This window comes from Populus alba, chromosome 8, assembly GCF_005239225.2.
Source record: "Populus alba chromosome 8, ASM523922v2, whole genome shotgun sequence".
Taxonomy (NCBI): Eukaryota; Viridiplantae; Streptophyta; class Magnoliopsida; order Malpighiales; family Salicaceae; genus Populus; species Populus alba.
This window is the reverse complement of record NC_133291.1, coordinates 9,404,142-9,429,247: the sequence shown is the minus strand read 5'-3', so window position 1 is coordinate 9,429,247 and position 25,106 is coordinate 9,404,142. Positions and strand designations below refer to the sequence as shown.

At 35.2% G+C, this 25,106-nt stretch overlaps 3 protein-coding genes and 1 long non-coding RNA gene across 5 annotated transcripts; 2 read left to right on the top strand and 2 right to left on the bottom strand.

Annotated features, from left to right (window-relative positions):
* The first annotated feature begins 1,575 nt into the window (after positions 1-1,575).
* On the top strand, positions 1,576-3,151 carry LOC118054326 (uncharacterized). The gene is made up of 2 exons (XM_035065858.2): positions 1,576-2,170; positions 2,944-3,151. Exons 1-2 carry the CDS (start codon positions 1,829-1,831, stop codon positions 3,121-3,123), a joined length of 522 nt encoding a protein of 173 aa, XP_034921749.1. The 5' UTR covers positions 1,576-1,828; the 3' UTR covers positions 3,124-3,151.
* Positions 3,152-6,942: 3,791 nt separating this feature from the next.
* On the top strand, positions 6,943-10,476 carry LOC118054306 (adagio protein 3). The gene is made up of 2 exons (XM_035065826.2): positions 6,943-7,395; positions 8,550-10,476. The coding sequence occupies exons 1-2, from the start codon at positions 7,088-7,090 to the stop codon at positions 10,153-10,155; spliced, it is 1,914 nt and encodes a 637-aa protein (XP_034921717.1). The 5' UTR covers positions 6,943-7,087; the 3' UTR covers positions 10,156-10,476.
* Positions 10,463-12,826, bottom strand: LOC118054313 (uncharacterized). 2 transcript variants are annotated; one of them, XR_004688490.2, is made up of 4 exons: positions 12,447-12,826; positions 11,520-12,340; positions 10,743-11,013; positions 10,463-10,592 (listed from the first exon to the last, which is right to left on the bottom strand). It is a non-coding gene; the product is annotated as an uncharacterized lncRNA (long non-coding RNA). The 2 variants fall into 2 exon arrangements; XR_012170570.1 differs by having other exon boundaries at positions 11,520-12,826.
* A 3,034-nt stretch (positions 12,827-15,860) lies between these two features.
* On the bottom strand, positions 15,861-21,681 carry LOC118054287 (microtubule-associated protein 70-1). Its single transcript, XM_035065809.2, has 11 exons — positions 21,066-21,681; positions 20,880-20,965; positions 19,674-19,739; positions 19,414-19,584; positions 19,140-19,310; positions 18,843-18,998; positions 18,606-18,752; positions 18,412-18,483; positions 17,788-18,315; positions 17,517-17,704; positions 15,861-16,355 (listed from the first exon to the last, which is right to left on the bottom strand). The coding sequence occupies exons 1-11, from the start codon at positions 21,298-21,300 to the stop codon at positions 16,316-16,318; spliced, it is 1,860 nt and encodes a 619-aa protein (XP_034921700.1). The 5' UTR covers positions 21,301-21,681; the 3' UTR covers positions 15,861-16,315.
* Positions 21,682-25,106: the final 3,425 nt, after the last annotated feature.

The following is a 25,106-nucleotide window of genomic DNA, read 5'->3' as shown; positions in this document are numbered from 1 at the left end:
ATAAAAAATATATATATTATTTTAATATATTAAAAAAAAAACATCGTAAAAAGCAAATGTTTGATAGCTGCTGCTTCTAGGTACGTTTTAAGAATTATTTTTATACTTTATTTTCTCTAGTACTTCTGATCAAATTTTCATAATTTATGCTATATGTTTACAATTAATTAATAATTCCTCATAAATGTCACTATGTGGTAGTGGTTTTTAAGAGTGGAATTAGAGTTATTTTTAAAAGTATTATTTATTTTAAAATATATTAAAATAATATTTTTAAAAAGATATTTTTGATATTAGCATATTAAAATAATTTGAAAATATCAAAAATATATTAATTTAAAAAAATAAAAAAAGACTTAAATCTCCACATGAAAATAATCTTTTAACATGATCTAGTTTAGTAAAACACTATCGACATAACAAGTTTGCTAGGGACTTGAATTAAGTCAGAAAATGTCACGGGGATTTTGTACAAGTATTTTTAAATAAAAAATAATATATTTTTTATATTTATATTTTTAATATAACATATAAAAAATATATAAAAATATCAATTAGATATTTTTTTGGATTAGTGTGTTTTATTTTTATATGCAATTTTTTTTAAAATTAATTTTTAATTAAAAATATTTTAAAATATTTAAAAATTATTAAATAAAAAATAAATTGTAACACAAAAATAAAGACTCGATAATGATAAGAGGGAGAGAGTAGCTAGGGGGTCCCTACCAAAGCGCAAGGAGGTGGTCCGCGTGCGTTTATATTTTGGGTCCGTACTCTCAGTAAGCCTAGCCTAATAGAAGTTGGCTGGCTCAGAGTCATTCATTGCACGCCGTTGAAAACGTTTGGCGCCTTGAAGGCAACCTGGTGGCGTCCTGCCGCGCCTTGAATGCGCATGTTTGTTTCTTCCCCCTTCGTCTATCTGCCCCGTTATGGAGCCGACAAATTGAGTGTGTGATTATGAAACATACCCAGATTCGTTACAGTATTAATTTCAATGTTCTGTCTTTTTTTTTCTTTTTTTTCTTTTAAATGTGGTTTCTCATCCGTTTATACAAATCTTAATTAATTCTTTAAAATTTAAAAATTAATGATTAAATAAATTTTTAATAATTCTAAAATTTATAATATTTAAATTAATAATTTTAAAAAATAAATTTAAAATCTAACTAATTAAACTGTTTTTTTTAGAATCAGGTTCAATGTTCTCTGAAATTCTGAAATTCTTGATGGTTCTAGAACATATTTCAATTAATAAATAATAGACTATTCCAGAGCAATTAAAAATACTTTAAAAAACCAATAAAAGTATTCTAGACCATAATTTTTCCAACCACTGGAAAATAATAGTTTTAAATATTATATGTGGGATTGTTGAAGTGATTATTTTTTAAAGTGTTTTTATTTTAAAATATATTATTTTTTATTTTTTAAAAATTATTTTTTATATTAGTAGATTAAAATAATATAAAAACATAAAAAATAAAATTTTAATTTTAATTTTTTTAAAATCACATTAAAAAAACGTAAAACACATGCAAAGGTTTGAATTGCAAGGATGGATTGAATTGCAAGGATTTAAGTTATTTCTCTCTGGTCTTAGCTCTTTTTATCTTCTTTCTTCTTCCCAGATGCTTTTTTGACTCGGTCTGTTCAATCGAGGCAATAAGCTCTTACTCAATTAAACTTGAAGCGATGTGATCCTCTTGGACGAAAATAACAACCTCTTATAAAATCTACGCTATCCATCTGACCTTATCTTCCAAAACAAACCACATCCAAGCAAAACTAATCAAGGAACCTAGAGCGTCTGGTGTCTCTGTCGCCCATGTCAAAGCACACAGCAAGGGGGTGGGTTACGCCATCCTCTTACTCCACGTTACAACCTACTCTATCAATGACAAACATTCCAATCTTCAACAGTACTGCCGCTACTATCTCCACCATTAAAGCTGTAAAACTGAGCACCCAAGAAATTCCAGCCGCTCGTTGCAGAGCGAGGAGAAGACCAGTGAGATACGAGGATGAAGACGAGGATGATAGAGAAGAAGAATATGGACATAATCTGGAGATTGCAATGTTGGAATTTTACAGTCAGTCAGCAATAGGCGAAGCCCTTCTTGTGCATGCGATTGTAGATGAACAGGAAGTAGAGGTGCTCATCTTTAAGGTAATTATTAGTGCTTAATCTTGTGATTCTTGTTATCCTTCTTCCTTTTCCCTGTGTGAGGATTGTTTTTATGGAGGGTATCATATATGGGAGGATGTGGCTTGAAAATGCGTCCTGAAATCTTCATAATTGCACATGTCGCGAATTTCTTGGACTTGAAATTTTATTGATCCAGAAGGAAGTCTGGTAAAAGTAAAATTGTTCAAGAATCTATTAAAAAGAATTGCCAGGAAAAAAGAACCCCATAGCAAACATATATGCTTTTCGTTTTTCTTTTTGAAACTAATAAATGTTGAAAAATAGGTGGCAAAGATAAATTCTGCACGAATTTTAAGGGCGGATAGTTACTCTACGAAGTGATTTGCTACTGGATTGACTTGTAAGATATAACAAGACCATCTGAGATTTGTTGGATAGCAAGCCCTGAGTTTTTTTCAGAAACCTCTAAAAAACGTTTAATGGAGATTAAGAATTAACAACAAAAAAAAAGAAGGTTAAATGTTAACGTTGCAGGGGAAGGGGTAGAGAAATCTTGAGTGAAATTTTTTTTCCCCTTCTCTCTCTCTCCCCCCCTGAGTTTAGCAATGTTTATTCTTTTATTTATTATTTTATAATTATATTTAATTTAAATATTAATTTAATCTTTTTTTAGATCCATTGTTATCCATAATTTTTCTACCTCCTATGAAACACTCTTAAGGCTTCATCCCTTGACACTCTCTCTCTCTCTCACACACAATTAATAAAATTGTGTTTCTTGCTTGTAACCTCAGGGATTCTCTTCATGCCTTAGCTACGGGACTTCACCAGATCCATCAAAAAGTGTTCTTCCAGCAAGGGCAGTGATAAAATCCATAGACAGAATCAAAGGTCCTTTCAACCCCTCTAATATAGAGTATCTAGAGAAGGACCTAACATGGGAAGCCTTCAAGAGCCGTCTTTCTCCTAAATGACATTTTGGAAAGTATTTTAATTTCTAGCTTCAGCAGAAATGACATTTTGGAAGGATTCACGTTTCCTCAAGCATGATGACTCCAGCCGAAATTGAACTTATCATTTTCATAATGGGCCATCCTGGAACCGCATCATCCATTTAAGAAAATTATCATTTTCACAGTTAATTTCGTGGGCACAAAGAAAGTGGAATCCATATCCGGTCAATGATCTCAACATTTTGTTTAATCATGATTCAACGATCTCAACTTCGATCAGATTTCTTTAATTTGTTGGGGAAAAAACCCAGAAAATTGAACTTATCATTTTGACAAACAATTCATTAACATGGGAAGAAAGAAAATTAATGTGGCATTCATTTTTCTATATTATATACATATCCTCCACTAGCATTACGTCGAAAACAGAGAAATATAGAGTGAAACAAATCAGAGAGATGGAGGAGGAGACAGATAGAGTAACACTACATGGAATGTGGGCTAGTAGTTACTCTAAGAGGGTGGAAATGGCTCTCAAAATTAAAGGCATGCCTTATGAGGACGTGGAAGAGGATTTAAGGAACAAGACTCCATTGCTCCTTCAGTAAACTCCTGTTTACAAGAGAGTGCCTGTAATAATTCATAATGGGAAACCTGTGATCGAGCCCCTTGTTGTTCTGGGAATATACCGACAAGACCTGGAAAAATACATCAAGGCTTCAGCCCGTTGATCCTTATCAAGGAGCCAAAGTCCGCTTCTGGGTTAGTTTTATGCAACAACAGGTAAATAAAGCATATTTTTATTTAATTTTCATTGCAAGCCAAGGCTAGAATATATCGATACTGACAAGTTAATCAACGCAGCTATTTGACTCCATGGGTAAGGTTATCTTGAGCGATGAAGAAGCACAAGAAAAGGCAGCAGAGGAAGTGCAGGAGAAAATGAAAGTATTGGAGGAGGCCATTAAGGAATTCTCTGCAGAGCACATTCGGACCAGTGATGGGAAAAAACTGGGATTCATGGACGCTCTGGTGAGTACAACATCTAGCACCTGCAAAGTTCTTGAGCCAGAAAAGAATCCTCTGATATACACACGGGTGACAAATTTGCATGAGCTTCCTGTGGTGCAAGAGTTGCTTCCTCCTCACGGCAAGCTAGCTGCAATTCTGCATGGTATTAGGCAGAATGCACTCAAATATTCTAATTCACTAGGGAAAAAAATAAAAAAGGAGCCGGTACCGTGTGGGAGCTTTTCCGGCTTGGTCTTTCGATTAATAAGCTTGCACGATATTGATCATCCATGGCGGTTGTGGATTCCAGCAGAATTCCAGCAGGCAACGAATTGGAGTCCAGGCCTGGGGCTTTTATCACGGGCAAACCATTTCTATGTATTGCAAATGAGGGGTTACCTAAGAAGCAGATCAATTCTGTAGCTTAAATGGACCTCGCTTATTAAATGATGCATGCTTTTGGTTGAAGCTTCCCATATATTTTGTTGCTCCCCGTTTGGTTGTAATAGAAAAGTGTTTTTCAAAAAATTCATTTTTTATTTTGTTGCTCCTCGCTTAAATCATTTTGATGTATTGATCTTAAAAATAATTTTTAAAAATTAAAAAAATATTATCAGTATAATTTTTTAAATAAAAAAATACTTTAAAAAATAACAATAATCATACTTCCAAACACGTATTTTATCTTTTACTCTGCGATTATGAGGTGCTATGAAAATGATTATGGATACAAAGAGACATAAACATTCAGTTAGCTCATGAACAACATCTCTGTCTTATTTTGGTAAATTATATTAAAGGTGTAAAATTACGTGTGTTGATAAATAAGATAATCATTTGAGAAATAAAACTGAGTTAATGGCACATTTTGTCTTTTATTTTTATTTTTTTACTGATTAAATGTAAAAAACAGAGTAAAAAACCAAAAGAAAAAAGAAAAAAAACACGTCAGCAAGGACGGGAACGATGGGAGGCAGAGGTGATCCCATTCCCGCCAGATAAATATCTTCTGCACTTGTGGGTGACGTGGAGGCTAAATGGTGGCAGTTAGGTCCTAGATATTTTTGTTCCCAAGATATTTATATAGCACACGTTTCCATCACTGAGCCGACGTGGACTTGCATTCTTCGTTAAAGCCCTCGCCTATTCCTTAAACTACCAAACTGCCATCCTCGTGATTGACATTCTTTCTAACGTCTAACCACCATTTATTGATAGAAATAATTATTTTATAATGTTTATTTAAAAAACGTTTTAAATTTTATTACTAACGTTCTGTTTGAAACGAACCCTCATGTTTTTATTAAAAAAAGGTTTTTATTTCCAAAATATTTATGATATAATAAATATTTAGTGACACGATGCCGTATAACATTGTCATGTGTTAGGCTAAAAAAAATAAAAAGAAATTTAGATAATTGAAATTGTTATTTTTATGTGTTGAGATCGAATAAAACTTGTTATTTTTATACATGATTTAATTAATTTATTGAATGTAAGAATGTTAATAATTTTAATTATCAAACAATAAAATCTAAATAAAAAATATTGTTTTCACAAAAAAAATTAATGAAAATAAATTAATTAATTTCTTATAAATATACTAGTAACTTTTATTTATTCATGTTAATAAAATTCACGCATAAACAATATAAAAATTCATCAATGTATAAATAACAATACATTTGACGTTATTTGTGCATGATTATGAGACAAAGTTAAAAAGGTTCCCTTTCAATATATCAAAATAAACAGAAATTGAACAATAAATTTGATAATAATATTAGAGAAAAAATGTTTTAAGATTAAAGTTGTCTTGTAAGGTTAAAATGAATATTTTGTTTTTTAAAAAAGAAAGAAACATTAATGCTCTGTTTGTTTCAAGGAAAACGAATTCCTGGAATTCGTTTTCCTTACTTTCCCATGTTTGGTAACAAACTGAAACAGTAAGTCAACGGAAACTTAATTCCAGTCAACATACAATCACTGCTTTGAGAAAGGAAAGTGTTTTCCTTCGGTTAAAGAAAGGAAAACACTTTCCTTTGGCGTGCAAGTGAATTATAATTCACTTAGCAGCGAATTATAATTCACTTCTACAGTTTCACTGCTACTGTAGCAGTGAATTAAAATGCAGAGATGGCGAATTATAATTCACTGCTACAGTTCACAGTTACTGTAGCAGCGAATTATAATTCATTGCTACTGTAACAGTGAATTAAAATGCAAAGGTTATTTTATTTAAGTCCCGGGTTTTTGATTAATTAAGTCCTTAATTCTTTAATTAAACTCTTGATTTCATTAATTAAAATAATCTAAAATTTAATTAAATCAATTTCCAATTAAACCCTTGATTTAATTAATTAACCTAGTCAAGAGTTTAATTAAATCTTTAAACTTCCAATCATGTTGCCCTTAACCCAAATTTTAATTCATCTTCATTTATTTTATTTTTATTTTTTATTATTTTTTTTAAATAATAAAAATAAAAAAGGTCAAAATTGGGTTATGACAATTGTAAGTGATTAAATATTTTATATTAAATATTTATATATATTAGATAAACTTGAAAAAAAAATTAATTCATTATTAAATTATTTTCCAGTTCATTTTCCATAACACTACCAAACATCGGAAAATACTTTCCCGGAATTCACTTTCCAGGAATTCACTTTTTCCAGAATTCACTTTCCAAAAGGAAACCACTTTCCTGCAAACAAACGGAGCCTAAAGGAAAGAGAAATCGATGGCATTTTGGGAAATGAAGGGAACGAAGAGGGCCATTGTGAGTAGCGAAGTAGCCAAAGCACAAATATCTCGAGTAGCAGAACAGAAGCACAGTGACTCCACTTACACGCTTCACTTCAATTCAACTTCCGCTTCCAATCCTCACAGCAAGAGTCTTTTCTTTTTCTCTGATTTCTCTTCTTTCGTTTTTCCACGCACACAGAGGGAGAGTGAGGGGGAGACAGAGACCATGTCAAAACCTCAAGAAGAAAAGGATGAGGAAGATGAAGAGTTGCAAAGCTCTGGTAAAAGGCTGAAATGCGCCAAATCCTTCAAAGAAAAAGGGGAGGAGGAAGAAGAGGAAGAGGAAGAGGAAGAATTGGAAAGAGAGGTTTCATTAATGGAGGACACAAGAGGAGGGTTGTTTTTCTACCCAACGAATCCCACATCTTTTGTAGTTTCGGATGCTTTAGAGCTTGATTTTCCTATCATATATGTCAACAAGGTCTTCCAGAACTTCACTGGCTACCAAGCTCACGAGGTCCTCGGTCATAACTGGTACTTTTTTTTTATTCTTTAATTTTTCGTTTTACGTTTTACGTTTTTCAATACCTCCTACTCTTTTCTTTTCTTTTCTTTTTTTACTTGAAACAAAGAAAGAATAATATTTTAAATTCCAATTACTTTGTTCGTTTTATTTCAATGTCGGTACTCTTGTTTGGCTGGTAGAAAAATGGGGAAATTATGTGATTTCGTTTTGAAATTGATGACGCAGGGCTTATTACCATTGTTGCTGTTTATTTCTAGCTTGTTTGGTTGGCGAGGAAAAAAAATTAAGGATAGGTAAAAAGACAATCTATTTTTCTACAAGTGATTTTGATTCCGACAAAGAGGAAGAATGGAATAATGGCCCGAGACAATTTTTTTTTTTTTTTTTACTGGGACGAGGAGATGGGATCATCTTAAATTCTTTTTGTCATAGGTCAATAGAAGGAAGAAAATTTAGAAGAACGAGGTTACTCGTGAGATGTTCGTTTTTTTCTTTTACTTAGGATTCTTGAAAAGGTTATATTGCCTGATTGTTATGTTGTGAGCAAGAGGCAGTTTTAAGTTTTAATGATTTACTTATTGTTCAGGTGCGACTTTATAGCTCTTGCTTATAATTTTTGTGCTTCTGGAGATTGTTTGGTGGTCTTAGAGAGCTAGGGGCATTGGGATGCTTTTTAAATAGAAAAGGATAGGCTTTAAAGTTTGGTTCCTCGTATTCAGAATTAAGTTGGTTTTCTGAGGTGGTCCTCTTGGCACCTTATTTGACGAATTCTCATCTTGCTGATTTTGTTTTTCCCTGGTTTAATTTAACTTGTTGATCACTTGGGAAGGAGTAGTATACTGAGTTTTGGTTGGCCACTGTGATCCCTCTTGGCTTTCTTTTGTGATTTGCACCACGTATGGCTGATATCCTGACTATGTTTTCCAATTCCGATGTTCATTTTGCAATGGATATTTACCAGTTAGCCCACCTTCTAAGTGCAGCTATTCAGGTTTTGTTTGTGTTTTTGCTTAAATGTTTTGTATTTGATTAGTTTTCCATGAACGTTTTTCAAGGTGCAGTTTCTATGTTCAATATTTTTGCTCCCGTGATTTTTCTTGCTGAGATTTTTCTACGAGGTAAGGGATCGATATTGACTGCTTTGGAAATTATTTCTTTTCAGTCGGTTCTTACAATACAGGGATCCTCATGCTCAAAGGAGGCATCCTTTAGTAGATCCTGTTGTTGTTTCTGAAATCAGAAGATGTCTTGAGGAAGGGGTGGAATTCCAAGGTGAACTTCTAAACTTTAGGAAGGATGGTACTCCATTGGTGAACAGGCTCAGACTTGTACCCATACATGACGATGATGGAGCTATCACACACATAATAGGTATTCAGGTATTTTCAGAAGCCAAAATAGATCTGAACCATGTATCATATCCAGTCTTCAAAGAGACTTGCAATCAGCTGTCTGATCAATCAGCTAATTATTCTCTTCCGCGTGGACAATCAACATTCACTGGGCACCCAGAAATATGTGGAATACTTCAGTTGTCTGATGAAGTATTGGCTCATAACATTTTATCACGCTTGACGCCAAGGGATGTTGCATCCATTGGATCTGTATGCAGAAGAATCCGACAATTAACAAAAAATGAGCATGTAAGGAAGATGGTTTGTCAAAATGCATGGGGAAGAGAAGTCACTGGTGCATTGGAGCTGATGACTAAAAAGTTGGGCTGGGGGCGTCTGGCAAGGGAACTAACTACACTTGAGGCTGTGTGCTGGAGGAAATTTACAGTTGGAGGAGCTGTTGAGCCTTCACGTTGCAATTTCAGTGCATGTGCAGCAGGAAATAGACTTGTATTGTTTGGAGGGGAAGGGGTAAACATGCAGCCAATGGATGACACGTTTGTTCTCAATCTGGATGCTGCAAATCCAGAGTGGCAGCGTATTAGTGTGAAATCATCCCCACCAGGGCGCTGGGGCCACACTCTTTCTTGCCTCAATGGTTCCTGGTTGGTGGTTTTTGGAGGATGTGGTAGGGAAGGGTTGCTCAATGATGTTTTTGTCCTGGACTTGGATGCCAAACAGCCAACTTGGAAGGAAGTTTTTGGCGGAACTCCCCCTCTACCTAGATCATGGCATAGCTCATGCACCATAGAAGGTTCTAAGCTGGTTGTCTCAGGCGGATGTACAGATGCCGGGGTACTTCTCAGTGACACCTACTTGTTGGATCTCACTACAGACAAGCCAATGTGGAGAGAGATCCGGACTTCTTGGGCACCTCCATCTCGATTAGGGCATTCACTCTCGGTTTATGATCGGACAAAAATTCTTATGTTTGGTGGACTTGCCAACAGTGGACACTTACGACTGAGATCAGGCGAGGCCTACACCATTGACTTGGAGGATGAAGAGCCACAATGGAGGCAACTGGAGTGCAGTGCATTAACAGGCATTGGGAGCCAGAGTTCTGTTGTCCCCCCTCCCAGACTAGATCATGTTGCTGTCAGCATGCCCTGTGGAAGGATTATAATCTTTGGTGGTTCTATTGCCGGGCTGCACTCTCCTTCTCAGCTTTTCCTGTTGGATCCTGCTGAGGAGAAACCATCATGGAGGATTCTCAATGTTCCTGGTCAACCACCAAAGTTTGCCTGGGGTCATAGCACCTGTGTGGTTGGAGGGACTAGGGTCCTCGTATTGGGGGGCCACACTGGGGAGGAATGGATACTAAACGAATTGCATGAGTTGTGCTTAGCAAGCAGGCAAGACTCCGAACCCTGATTTAACAATGAGCTGTCCATATTACGATTGACACAAGTTTTGCACCAGCCACTGCAGAAAACTCTGTTTTGTGACCCATGCCATTTATAAGGTTCTTCCGCTCCATCACATCTTTCTGCATCACCGAATACCTGCCCCATGCTTTTTGCTCGTATTTGTACTGTAAGTATGAAGACCACAACAACTGTCTGTTTTGTGTGAACGTCTTGCACAAATTCACGTTTTGCTTCTTGTGGTTGCAATCATATAGTACTCACGTATAATGACTTGTACTAGAAATTGAATGCTGGATGTAACGGGTTGTTAGCTGGTTTTGCATTATGTGCGTTTGACCATTCCTTTTCCTTTTTTTCTATTGCATGAGAATGCTGTTGGTTGGCTGGGAAGATTTTTTTTCACCATTCCTTTTCCTCCTTGTACAAAAGCACTTCTGTGCCCTGATTCAAGTAAAAAATATAGTATGCATTATAATATAGAAAAATGCCCCCTGAGAACATTGATTTAAGGTCTCGTAGTAGATAATAGATATTATTTAGAAATATATTAAAATAATATTTTTTAAAAAAAAAAGTGCAGTAGCATACCACCTTGGATTCATCGACCTTGATTTAGGTGATCCATTTAGTTTAATAGATTACAAGCATCCGTGGTTGCCAGACAGGCGCTGGGTACCAAATATTACTAATAACATTACACCTCCTTGAGTAGGGTGAAGCACCCTGTATAGAGGCACGCATCGTCCATGGGAAGAGACTAGCTCTATCAATCATATGGCTTAGTTATCATAATACAACCCCCGCTCTGAAGTTGAAGAGAAGATCTCCTTTCAGCTTCAGCACAGCAACCACCTGTGAAATCCTGCGGTTTAAAATTTAAATAGTATAAAGAATTGACCCAACAAAGTTGTCAAATCCACAATGATGTTGAGGTGATATACTTTGGTTTTTCATCAACTTGCATTCCAATTTTGGAAGTTCTCTGCTTCATAAAAAAAAAGAGGAGAAAGAGCAAAAGATATGCCGTATGCGTATGTGTGTTTCAATTGAAGCTAAGGAGATGGAAATATCCAATCATTCACGTGTGTAAAACTTGATGCAGGTCTTGCTTCAGACCAGAACCAGAAATATACCAGAAAGGAAAACACGAGTTATAAATGATGCAAGTTAAGAGATAAGAATTACAACTGGAATCTTTATCTTTTTATTAATCCAAGAACGCTACTGGGCATAAATCAAGGTAAAATTTCAGCAGTCAACAGCTCTGAGACAATTAAACTGTTAGATTAAGTCATGTGACCATACATTCTTTCTAACTTATAACTTGAATGTTCCAAGGGATCTGCACATTATGAATTGAGAACTAACCTTTTGATGCACTAAAGTTGCCTCCACAGAATGTTCTTCGGAGACAAATTGCCTTTCCTGCAGTTGTTACGGAGAGCATGTATATTTTGTTGATTCACTGTAAGTATGCATGCCTCCAAGTCTTCACGAAGTACAAATTGCTACAGACTCCCAGGAATCCAACGACAAACCCCATTGTCAAACCTTAATAGAACCAATGTGCTTCCTGCTCGTCATTAATCTTGTACTTGATTCGTTCATGACCTTCAGAGGTTGAGTCAACTCCTGGGCAACTCTTTAGTGGAGGTCCACAAAGTCCATTGTCGCCTATATAGATGGATTTATCATCCAAGGTTTGAAGTTGGTTCCCAAATGGAATATGACCTGATAGGTTATTAAATGACAAGTTCAAGTAATTTAAATAGTTCAAAGAAGAAATGCTTGGGGGAATTGACCCTGACAACTTGTTTCTAGACAAATCAAGAGATTCCATCATTTTCAAATTGCCAATGTTCGAAGGGATTCTGCCCTGCAACTTGTTTCCAGACAAATCCAGATTTTGTAGCCCTCCAAGACTCATCATCTCTTTTGGAATCTCTCCATACAAATTGTTGCTGGAAATGTCGATGGAAAAGAGAAATTTAAGTGTCTTGGTATATGAAGCTCCCTCCCTTTCAATGAAACCACAGCATTCTCGTCATATTCTCCTGCATAAAGCCAGTGTTCAGCTGTCCTAGCCTCTCCAATCATAGCAGAAAAATTGCTGAAACAGTGAGGAATGGTTCCACTGATCCTATTCCCCGCCAAGTTCAGCACTCGAAGTTGAGAGAGGTGGCAAAGCTCTAGAGGAATCCCGCCATCAAACTCGTTAGAATGAATGATTAGTATTTCCAGAGAGAACTTTTCACCTATTCAATGAAGGAACAGGGCCAGTAAATGCATTCTCACCTAGATCGAGCGTTTCCAAGTATCTCGGCTTCATCAATAATGCAGGGAGCTATCCCTGAAAACTGTTTCTTTGCAAATGTAAAGATCAGAGAATTTGCACAGAACCCAAAGAAGTAGGAATAAGGCCACTCAGATTGTTATATGAAAAATCTATCACCTCCAGACTACTGAACTGTCTCCAACACCCAGGAAGTCTCCCAGAGAGCTGATTTTTGGAGAGATCAAGAATCTGCAAGTCCTTCATCTTGCATATAGAAAATGGAATACTTCCATTCAACTGGTTGCCAAAGAGGCATAGTTCATGCAATTCGGCGTCTTCAGGAATCGAACCAGACAAGGAATTATTGGAAAGATCAAGCAATGAACACACCAGGTGGTGGTTGTTAAACCTCAAATTTGTTGCGTATTTGCTCTGAATCTTCTTTCTAAGTTTCTAGGAAACATTAATCACTATAAAAAATGTGCTAAAGGATGAAATTATTTTCTCCAAATCAATTTAAAAAGTGTTTTTAAAAAAATTTAAATTTTTTTTTTATTGTTTTATTTGCTTCTAATTAATATTTTTTTTAAGCGTTTTTAAATCATTTTAATATACTGATGTTTAAAAAAAATTTAAAAATAAAAATATATTATTTTGATGTATTTTTGAATAAAAAAATATTTTAAAAAATAACCGTAACCATATTTCAAAACAGATAAGCAATAAAAAAAAAATTAATTTGACTATCTATTGGATGATATTTCCAATTGATCCTTAAATTCTAAAATCAAATCTATACATTTTCACTTCTCAACGTACTCTAATACCCTGACAGGTTCCTTGAGATGAAAAATGACAATGCAGGACAATGAAATGAGGAAAATCGAAATAACTAGAATAGAAACTCACACAAGCTCACAAAAGAAAAGTTCCAAAACAAATGCTCGAACGCCTGTTTCCCAAAGAACCAGCCCCGTCCCCATCCCCACAAAAAAAAAGGAAGGAAAGAAAAGCAGAGAGAGAGAGGGAGAGGGAGATGGAAGATGACTGGGAAAGAGAGAGAGTTTCTAACAACTGATTAGAGAGTGATTGGCACTAGTGAGAATTAAGCACGAGGGATCTTGTTTGCATTTATTGTGTGAACAGCCCAAAAACATATTCAAAGTTCGGAAGACAAGAAAGCAAGTTCAAAACTTGGTCAATTCTAGAGAGATCCTTCCAAATGATGAAGGACAATGTAGCGGGAAAGTAGTTCTGTAGAACAAGAAGTGCATGTAACAACATGCAAAAGCACAAGCGAGGATGATGAACGTTGAGAGACATACGGTATGTGCCCTGAAGAGAGAAAACATATTCAAAAGATCACAAACCAGCACTAGAAGGTTAGGAGCTTGATCATGCACGCGCTGATAAAAATGCATTAACTCTTGTATCGAGTCACCAAAGTGGCAGAATTTTAAGCAATCCAATCCCTCGGCAGTTTCAAAACAGAAATTGCAACCTCGTGGCTGCAAGTCCAAGACTTGTACCACTGTAGGCAGCAAACCGCTCCCCTCTTTTCACATGTGTGTTAGATATGCAGGAAACGAAATACTTCAAGAATGTGGGCAAAGAGAATTCAACTCATAATTACAACTTATCAAGTCAATCAAATAACTATATTCAAAATGTAGTTGCAAGGGACGTACCAACCATTTGGAGAGTATATACTAAGATGAATAGGAACATTAGAGATTTGCTTGGTCTTCCCCGTAATGCGATCTGTTTCATCTGCAATCTCCTTGCGCACAGAAGCTACATGCATAAAGGAACCAACCAAATTAACAAGGATTTCGGCAGTTATCTGAAAGCCTCAATGAACTGCGTCCCATAATTAATTTTCTACAAAAATCAGTAAGCTTCCTTTTGGGCGCATGAAGAAATTCGGCATATTCAGAACCGCCTTCTATCTTATGAAGTTGCCATACCAGTGGCCTCCTTGAAACAATACCTTTGATACATATCCAACATAAGATTAGGTTGACGAATGTAATTAAAAATATTCTATTTCCTCTGTTTTTTTAAAAAAAAAAAAAAATTGAAATCAAATGCAAATGCAAAATCAAAATCAAATCAAGTCGTCACTGAAAGTTTACTGAATTTACCAGATCCACGAGGAAGGAAATCTCTGCCAACAACGCTTTCTAAGACTGAAGATTTTCCAGAACTCTGTGTATATTAACACAAAAAATACAAAAATTAATTACTCCTGCAAGAATTAAAATTAAAATTAAAAAGGCTACGCGAGAGAGGACCAACAACAACAACGGACGGAAGAGCTTCCCAGAGAGACATGCCTTCACCGCCATAATCGCCTAGAACAGTGCAGGCTCTTTGGATTCTGTTTACCAGACCGATCAAGCTCTCCATTGTAGCCATTTTTTATTTATTTTCAACCAAAAAAAACAAAACAAAATGTATATTTTAGATCAGATGCAATGAGTGTGATTTTGTGCAAGAAAAAAAGACAAGAAATGTGAGAAAGATCGGTTTGAGGGTCCAAGCAAGAAAGGATGACAGGGGGTGTTTGGATCAGCAGAAGAAATGGAGATTCTGTATTCGGCAAGAAGTAGATGGGGACGTGGAATGTGAGAGAATATGCTTAGTAAACAAACAAAACGGTTGGAGACAGAGAAGGTTTAGGTTGCACCGCCATTACCACGCCAACTTAGCTTGCGCGTTTCCATTTGAATATTATACATCTTTTTCTATCAAAATATTTCCCCGTGGTAAAATTAAATTTTAATGATGTGCTTATATCCTGAACAAAGCTTGAGGGTGAATCATGCGAAATAACAAAGCTTGAGGGTGATAATGAAAAACACTACTGCTACTTCACTGTGAGGATAAAAGATGCATGTTGTCAGGTTAAACAGCCAACGAAAAAAATATTAATTTGACTACCTATTGGATGATATTTCCAATTGATCCTTAAATTCTAAGATCAAATCTATACATTTTGACATCTCAACGTACTCTGATGCCCTGATAGATTCCTTAGGATGAAAAAACACTTTGCTAAAGAAAATCTTTAAATTAGATTTTATTTTTTTTAATAATATCACTTCGATGTGTATGCTTTCCTGTTATATTTTTCATGTTTTCCATGAGCAATCATGTCCTTTACATAAAAAAATAAAAAAAAAAAAAAAAAAAAAAAAACAAGAATATGTTGTGTTTTTTCATTATAATTACAATGCAAGAGTAATCAAAAGTTTCAAGTCCAAGCCGCTCGCTTATGCCTTGAGCACCGGTTATGATTTTATCAAAGCACGCTTTTTGACCAAGACGGGCTATTTTGAGAGATGATTCGAATTTCGAACAGAAAATAAAAGAAAGAGCTCGGTTTTAGATTTATAAACAACAATAAACTATAGATGAATAACACAGCCACAAGATCTGAATTTGATCTCTGATTAAAACAATATTAACAAACCTGAACCGATAACAATCACACTAGCAGCCGAATACAAATAATAAACTGCAAAATGGTAGAGCACATAAAACCCAATAAGCTACCTATACAACCACACAACCACTGTCCACTCAAAAGAAAAACCTGAAAAGGTTAGCCCAAAGTCACTATCTTCTTTTCCATCATTATGCTGATCTCTTAAAACAGAGGAATAGCAGTCTATGTCAGATGCATACCGATTTCATCCTCCAGTAATTCTCTCTTCCTGAATGTACTTTCCTTGACACTTTCAGTGGAACACAGGGTCATCGGCATGCCAGTTACAATCATATAATCAATCACGGGAGAAGGGGAAAATATAGAATATAAAAAAGAACTGAAGACCAAGACCTATGCAGTTACTCCTTGCATCCTGGGGTGCGGATTATTGTCATGTCATTGAGTGCTGCGTGTTAACCCGCTACGTGATACATTTCTGCACAAAATATGAGGATCTCTCTAAGACAAATAAATATTTAACCACCCCACTTCTCTTAAATACTAATTTTTATGGCACTGTTTGCCGGATGGGATAATTGAAATCATAAAGTTAATTGTCGTCCAGGTAAAAAAAATTCCCTGTACTGACACCATCAGAAATTTAATCATAAACCACAAGATGCCAGACTCCTTTCCACATGGTCCTAGACAACCTTTTCAAGAATCAAATTGAAATACCCCATCAACTAAGGGAGGATATCTGGAAAGGCTAGTAACCAGTTCTTGTGTCTACCTCAAAATTCTACTCTAACAGTCCATGGTTTACTGGAAATTCGAACCAAGAAACATACACCAGCTATTTTCCTCTACTTATGCACTCAATGCTCTAGATTTAATTTCTAAACAAAAGTAATGAACGTAGGCAAATTCATAGTTCATTGTCCTCCATTTTAGTTGCTTCAAACTATATAGACAACAGGCCAGGATATTGTTGACTGGTAAAGGGCAATGTTTATTTAATTTTTGCAACACATTCACATAAGTGCACACACATACACATGCATAAAATTTCAAGCAGTAACAAATGGGACAAAGAGAACGAGAGGGAGGGGAGAAGGCTATTAAAAAATAGGCACAGATCTTGGTTTGGTTAAAATTTAGCCTGGTTTCTCAATTTTCTAGGCATGCCATTGTGTCAGAAAACAAAACTTAACTGTAATTCCTCAAGACACTCAACTAGATCTCGAGCTTAAATATTTGTTACTGTAAAAAATAAAGCATGAGTCAAGCCCATAGAAACTACAGGGCTTGCTGCTTGCCATTCAATCCCTATTTGCATGTTCTTATCACTTTTGACATGAATTTTCCCAGCATGCATTACTGAAAGGATGGATTGACATCTAAAATATGACTATCTACTATATTAAAAAAAAAATACGCATGTTAAGGCACTAAAACAAGATATTGAAGGAGCCAGAAATTTGAAAATTATTTTTCAAAAGGGGAAAAGTTTGCAACTTATAATGCAGCTGCTAGCTCCTGGTCAAGGAAAAAAAGTAAACACCAACACAAATCACATTATGATACACTAGTTTAGTCCAATGCATGGATAATTTTTTTTAAAAAAGGAATAGAGCTCAGAGTCTAAAGCAAGTACCTCCCAGGAAGCATCTGAGGAGCACTTACAGGCCCTTTCGAATTACTAAACCGCTTTGCCCTATTCTCATGTTCTTTCTCTACACGCATGGCAGCAACCTCCTTCTCCATTACAGCTACTTCTCTTCTCATCTTCTTTGCCTCAACTTCCATTGCCTTAGTTAATGTCTCCACCTTCTTCGCTAACATCTGTAAAATCAACGATCATGACAAAATATTAACCAGAAGCATAAAAAACAAGAGAATAACACAGACAAGACAAAAATATCAACCTCAATTGCATCATCCTTATCTTTAAGGCTTTGATCTTTTTCATGACCAGCTTTCCTCAAAGCTACAACCTGTTTTTGCAGCAATTCATACAATATTCCAGGGACACTATCCTCTGTATCTGCCAGTGGGAATTCATTGGGCTTTTCATCCGAGTTTCCTTTCCATGGACTAGGTGTCTCAGTGTCCTTTGTTACATCACAAGGTTGGTTGAATGAATGATTTTGGCCAGCCCCATTTAAGAGCAATTTCCTACTCCTGTCCAATGATCTTGTGCCCCCATCAAATGACTTTGATGTTCCTTTAGCATGCTTCAGCACTGAATTAGTACTAGAGGACAAAGATCTGGACTGAGTTCTCTTGGACAAAAAGCCATTGGAGGTCAATTTTGAGATGTTATCAGCACCACCTAAGGACTGTCGACGAGAAGGCCCATTGCTTATACCCCTTCCCTCTGGCGTACTACGATTATTACTTGAAGACCCTCTTAGGCTCTCTTCAAGCACTTTAAGACGCAGCTGATATTTCTCCTGAAAAAGGCCAAGAGCATAGCTTACTTTCAGAACCAGGAGATAAAACAAAACAAACAGAAAAAAATCCTCAGCTGAAAAAAATCAAATCCTCACTTTCAACTGTGCTTCTGACTTTGCAGTCCTCTCCGTTATAGCAAGCCTGTCACGAAGTTGCTGCATTTCTCCCTGTCATAACAGTGTCATCTAACATTGGTTAGGATTGAAAAGTGCAAGGCATTTTAGGAACGAAGAAACTTCCAAACAGAGATTAAACAATAGAAAGAAACAAAACCAAGTTCAACAAAAACCTGCAAAAATCTTCGCTCTTCAAGCCATTGTTTTACAGGCATCACTTTGTCATTAGCATCTTTCCACTCATTTGCTACCACTGTGGCTACTCTGTTTGCTGTTACCTTTGCACGGGCCAATTCCCGGTCAAGAGTTTTTCTTTCCTCCTGCAAAACACAATAACAAGCAGACCATATTTAGGGCAGCTTACAAAGCATGCCAACCAAGAGTTCCAGCAAAATTTTATTGAGCATTACATTCATCTCCTGAACTTTCCGCTGGTAGTCCCTCACAGCATTTGCTGCTGCACCACCAGCAAGAACAGCCTCTTCCAGTTCCCTTACAGTTTGAGTCAGTTTTTCAACCTCTGCAACCTTTTGTCTATGCATTTTGTCCAAGATTTTGTTTTCTTCCTGCATGCACAAACAGTAAATAGTGCAATTTTATACACTAGGGATATCAAATATCCTTTCTCATTTTATACACGAAAACAAATATCCCTTCCAACAAATTCATAAAAGAAGAATGAAGAGTATCATGCAAGCTTGCAATACCTGACAAATTTCTATCTGCTTCATTAACTCCTGGTTCTTATTTTGGAGATCATCCACCATGGAGGCCTTAGCCAAGGCAACTTGAACTGTTCTTTCAGCCTCGATTAAAGCTGCTTCTTTAGATTTTGTTAGACGATCCAATGCTTTGTTATCATCTTGAAGTTTTGCAATCTTCAAAGGAACCAACATAACAAAGCAATGAAAAAAAAAATCATAAATCAACCAACATGTGTCCATGTTGACAAAGAATCACCATTATGCTCAGAAAAAATACCTCTTGGCGAGCCAGCTTAAGCTCAGCTTCCAGAGGTGCAAGAATGGCTTCAATTGGAGGCATGTCATCATCCTTCTGAGCAGCATGAACTCTACGGAGAGTGGCTTCAGCAGCAAACTGAGCTGCCATAGAGGCCTTCTTCTCATCATTGATTTTTTTTATTTCAAGATTCTGCAAAACAATATTAATTAAATTTATAATTAGTATCAAGAAAACAGTAAAAAAATAATGGAGGAATTGAAAGAGATCCCAAGCAATACCTTGCTTTCTAGAAGTGATTCCATTAACTTGAGCTTCTCGTCCACCTTCGAGAGTTCATCAGTGAGCTAAGACACAAAAGAACCCAATAAGATAAAATCAGATCAATTTGGAACACATAGACCGCTACTGAATCATTGAGAGGAAAAAAAATCCTGAACAAAAAATTATTACAAAATAAATTGGTCATGTCCATGTCCAGTTAAAAGAAAATCCCATATGAAAAAAAAAAAAAATTGCATGTCAGATAAATATATACAATAGACAGAACACTAAGGGACATTTGTGAGAACTAAAAACCTCAGACATCATTTCTCACATGCATGAGTGTATTCAAGTCCATTCCAAGCACAGTTCAGAAAACAGTTCTAAGAGATGAATGCAGAAATCTAGCAGTGAAAAACAATAGACATCAATGCTAGAAAAATGATGAAATTTATGAAAAACAATATGAGTTAAAGAAATACAACAGACAAAAAATGAACTTTAACAGTCAAACCAGTTTCTAGGTCAGCTTTTTAGCAATAGAATCTGAATAATAAATGGAAATTAATTTATGAAAAGGAAAAGAAAAAGGAGAGGAGAGGGAGAGGGTAAACACAGACAACAGAATGGCCTCCAATAAAAGGAGAGGAGAGGGAACAGGTAAGAACACACAACAGAATGGCCTCTGATAACAATTGGTACCAATGCAATTTCCCCATATAATTAATATAGCTTTACAGTATTATAAAATTACCAAGCAATTATGATATAATATCACCAAAATGAATTAGAAAAGGTTAGTATGCATGGCATATTATTCAAAGGAAATGACTTGACTAAGCCGACTTGAAGGAACATAAAGAGCCTGAATAAAGAAAATAATATTTGACAAACAGCTATCAGGATCTACATTTCTCACAAGCTAACCAAAATCGTAAACAAGATCATATGGGTAAAAAAATGCCATCTTCCATTAACTTCAAAGTTAACAGTTGCATCAAGAAAGTACTAGCATAATCAAACATTAATCAATATCTAAAATTTTGCAATCAAATTAACTTCAAATAAAGGAACAACTTCCAATGACAGTAAAAATCAACAACCAGTAACAAACAGATTAGCCCAATTAGCAAAATTAGTCCTTCAAAAAACAGTTTCAAAACTGAACCCAGACAACCTTAAACAACACAACAAATCACGGAGATAGAGAATGGAGAAATGACCTCCTCGACAGCCTTCTCTCTAAGTCTCTCAGAGAACCTCAACGCCTTGATCTCGGCTTGTGCTTCACCCAGCTCTCTATCCTTATCTACACCAAAACAGCGAAGAACAGAACCACCAATTAATAAATAAATATCATTATTAATATAATCCAGCTCAAAAAGCAGTAGATCGAACCACATTCACACCTCTAACTTCATTCTCAAGCCGATTAAGCTCCACCTTAACCGGATCCGACCCATGAAGCAACGTCATGAACTCGTTGTCTGCATCAAAGCTAGGCCTGACCGATGCCCGCCTCCTCGACGAGCTCTTCGGCCCTTCCTTAAAAGATCCAGACACAGTAAGCGGCGTCGGCGTAGTGGCCGTACCTCCACCATTAACCTCAAGAACCGCCGTCCCCTCGCCGTAAACCCCCGCCATATCCTCCGATCTAATACTCGTGCTTACCTTCCGCTACTCACTTCCATATGCAGTAGCAAGATCCAAATGTACTAGTAAAACGAGATTCCTGTTCCAAATCTATAGCAGCTACAGATATTTTCTAGAGAGAGTAAGGAAAGTGAAGTGTTTTTGTGTTTCTCTCCCCAGGCTCACATCTGGTAATTACTAAGACTGTAGAGATATGTAGAGAGAGAAAGGGTGAAGGGAAAGAAGAGAGAGAGTTATTTTATTTTTATTTTATTTATATTTTTTTGTATTTGTTTCTCTCTCTAGAGGGTGATGGGGCTGTGATTTAAATCTCGATGAGTAGATGTGTTCGTTGTTATTAAACAGTGAGAGACTGTGCTCTGTAATGTGCTTTCTTGAGAAAAAGAGAGAGTGGGACGCTTTGCTGCTATTAGACAGACTCTACTCATAAGTGTATGATAGGACAGTAAACTATGAGTAAACCTCATATCAGTACTCTAACTATATGACATTTGCGTTTTCATCCCTCAAACTTCCCATTTTTCCTATCCTATCCTCCATCTATGTATATCATTCCTCAATCATGTGCAATTTTATGCTCTAATTATACATTTGTTCTTAAACATGATGAGGGAGAAGATGGTATTTGTTGTCTACAATTTGAAAAAAAAAAAAATAGGTTCAAATAGAGAATATTCGATGGGTACATGTACTATTTAGTGTCGTCTCCAGTTGTAATAGTAAAATGTTAAGATAGAGGAATTGTATGTAGATGAGGGACCAGTTTGATAAAATCTATAGTTGTGGACTTAATTTGTTAAAAATATATATAGTTGAAGACTAGTCTGAGGTTTTTCTTTGTTCTTTTCCTGATTCATTTGTGTTTTTTTTTTTTCTTCATATGGTTTTGTTTTGTTTCGGGGTGAGGTTTTTGTTTTAGGGTAACTGAGCGGGGTGCGTGCTGCGCACATATTCTCTGGGGATGGAAATCTAGGCAAATGGCAAGGTGTGCGTAATGAGCACGACTGCGCGTTTTAGTAAAATTTCCTATCCATGGGTTTTTTATTTTTGCTTTGCCTTGCCTACCGCTAGATTTTGGCATCCAAATTGAAAATGGTCGCTAGTTTCTATGGAAAGAATTTAAGAGGATTTGATCTTGACTTCTGGGCAGTCTAAGTTAACAAGTTATAAAAAATAAATAAAATTTAATATAAAATTTAAATTTTAATCAATAAAATATTATATGATAAAATTTTAAAAAAAAATTAATTAAAAATATAATAAAAAAACTACTTTAAATTAACACGATAACAATTTATGACTTTAATTATGAGATCAAGATAACCCATTGAAAATAAAAAAAATAAATATGATATCTATTTTTACCGGATCCGGTATTAAAAGTTAAAATAAAAAGAAATGAGATAATTTCAATCAAAACAAATAAAAAAATTATAAAATTAAATTTATGAACAGTATAGTATATTTAATATTGAATTAAAAAAAACCGGAAAGTGGCATTGAAAAGAAAAGAAAATTGAAGAATAACATTGAAAAGACAAAAATAAAACAAGTAAAAATATACAAAGCACTATTTCAACAAACAGTAATTTACGAGCATGGGTACAGTGATTTAATTATCCTTTTTAGGTTTTGTTAAATTGTAGCTTGGTGTATATACTTTGAAGTATCGCACGGACTTGCAGGGGATCCTACTTGATTTGATTAGGTAGTATTTATTATTGTGTTTTAGAAGTATTTTTAAAAAAAAATTAATTTTTTTAATTAATATATTTTTTATATCTTCGATATATTTTGATGTGATTATATAATAAAATAATAATTAAAATAAAAAATATTTTAAAAAAAATTATTATTAGACTTTCAAATACGCTTTAAATTTCGTGTTGGTTTATACTTTACACCATTATTCTTGTTATAAAAAAGAGGCTTGGCTTGTGTTCGTATACAGCTCGACTAATTACTGGCAGCTGAGCTACAAATTCATCGGCTGTACGTGGAATTAACCCTGACAATAACAAAGGTGAGATGGCATAGAGTAATACTTCCTCGAGAATTTTGTACTATCAACCAATCACCAGCACACAAAATGCCATGTTCCGAAAAAAAAAGGAACATTATCGTTAATTCGAAGAATTAATTAGATGATTTTTTTTTTCTAATCAAGATTAAATGAACTTTGAATTTTTACCATACAGAGAAAAAACGGAATGTGTATTTCATAAAATCTCTACCAAGAGGAAATTTATATTTATCTTACAATTGAGTTAAAACACTAGGTAATTAATCGAAGATTAGTTTGATGTTTAAGGGCATATCCTTCTCTTTTCAAGAAAAAAATCAAATTTCGAGTTTAGTTATGAGAAGTAAAACCCTAATCAATTTCTTAGCCCAGCGTGAATTATATTTACCAGAGAAATGAACTTGCATCATTTGTCGCCTAAACTAATATCTATAATTGTTTTTCCCTTAAACTGCTGCCACTCCAGGCACCGAAAATTACTTTCCTGTATATATATATATATATATATATATATATATATATATATATATATATATATATCGCTTCCAATAGAACCAGTTCATGGTTCGAATTTGAGTTTAGCGTGACAAAAGGCATAGTTTGTCATACTCGGGTTAGAACTTAGAGCACGATACATGGTCTGGCTTACCTCACAAGTGAGCAAGGGGTCAGTTTTAAAGATTTTTTTGAGTTTGTCGTCTTCTACAAAAAAAAAAAAAAAAAAAATTAGGGCAACGGGTGTTTGAAGATTTACGTAATCCACACATTGTCAATAATCAGAATCAAGATTTAAAATAACTTTAGGGAACCCGACGTAAATTACTATGTCAATTTCGCAAAGGGTCGGGCTGAAAGCTGATTAAGATATTTTTTTTTGTGTTTTAAAAATATATTTTAAAAAATTAATTTTTTATTTCAAATTAATATTTTTTAATATTTTTATATTATTTTAAAAACAATTATTAATACACTCTTTATAAATAAACATGTAACTTCGTAAAACACGGTGTTATAGCAGAGAACATATATAGTTTTGGAGAATATTTGAGAAAGTGATTGTGATTTTTTTTTTAAAATGTTCTTACTTAGAAATATATATTTTTTATTTTTTTTTAATTATTTTTAACATTCGCATATAAAAATAATTTTAAAAATACTAAAAAAAATAATTTAAAAAATAATATTTTTCAAGGGTAAAAATAATAATGCATTCAGCACATAGAGTTTTCAATTATTGAGCACGACAGCACGCAATGTTGGCTAGCAGACCCATGAAGGAGTATATAGATTCGTTTTTTGCTTTGAAATGGCTCTTGTTTTCTGTCTCTTCGAGCTGTAAAATCCTTTTTTTCTAGTTTAATCTTCTTCTTTCCCCCTTGAACTCTTTCGAGAAAGTTTTTGCACTTTGTTTGGTGGAGCTTGCTTTTTCCAGCAAGAATACTCGTCAAGGTAAAGAAAAGGGCCAAGCAGGAAGCACCCAAGGGGAACAAAGTGACAATGGTTTAGCTCCAAACTATCTCGAAAAAAGATAAAACGCTCCGAGGAGAAGATCTTAATTTCTTAGATGAAATAACTCCCGACTTTGCTTCTTGGCAATGTTAATCTAGTGATCGAGACTCCCATTCTCTCGGGCAATTGAATGCCCCTGTTGATCTCAACCCACCACATTCCTCCAAATGGAAATTGCTTGCACCAGATTACTTGACATTTGACTTCTCCCTCCAGAAATAGATCTTCTTTGGAGCTGAATCAAGCTGCTTCGAAATTAAAGAAA

What these genes read in the sequence shown, in the direction of transcription:
- LOC118054326 (XM_035065858.2), top strand. Translation starts at nt 1,829, where the DNA reads ATGTCAAAGCACACAGCAAGGGGGTGGGTTACGCCATCCTCTTACTCC. An exon ending in TAGAGGTGCTCATCTTTAAG is followed by an intron (nt 2,171 to 2,943) that starts GTAATTATTAGT and finishes TTGTAACCTCAG; the next exon opens with GGATTCTCTTCATGCCTTAG.
- LOC118054306 (XM_035065826.2), top strand. Translation starts at nt 7,088, where the DNA reads ATGTCAAAACCTCAAGAAGAAAAGGATGAGGAAGATGAAGAGTTGCAA. An exon ending in GAGGTCCTCGGTCATAACTG is followed by an intron (nt 7,396 to 8,549) that starts GTACTTTTTTTT and finishes ATTTCTTTTCAG; the next exon opens with TCGGTTCTTACAATACAGGG.
- LOC118054287 (XM_035065809.2), bottom strand. Translation starts at nt 21,300, where the DNA reads ATGGCGGGGGTTTACGGCGAGGGGACGGCGGTTCTTGAGGTTAATGGT. An exon ending in AATCACTTCTAGAAAGCAAG is followed by an intron (nt 19,585 to 19,673) that starts GTATTGCTTGGG and finishes ATTGTTTTGCAG; the next exon opens with AATCTTGAAATAAAAAAAAT. An exon ending in AGTCAGAAGCACAGTTGAAA is followed by an intron (nt 18,316 to 18,411) that starts GTGAGGATTTGA and finishes GGCCTTTTTCAG; the next exon opens with GAGAAATATCAGCTGCGTCT.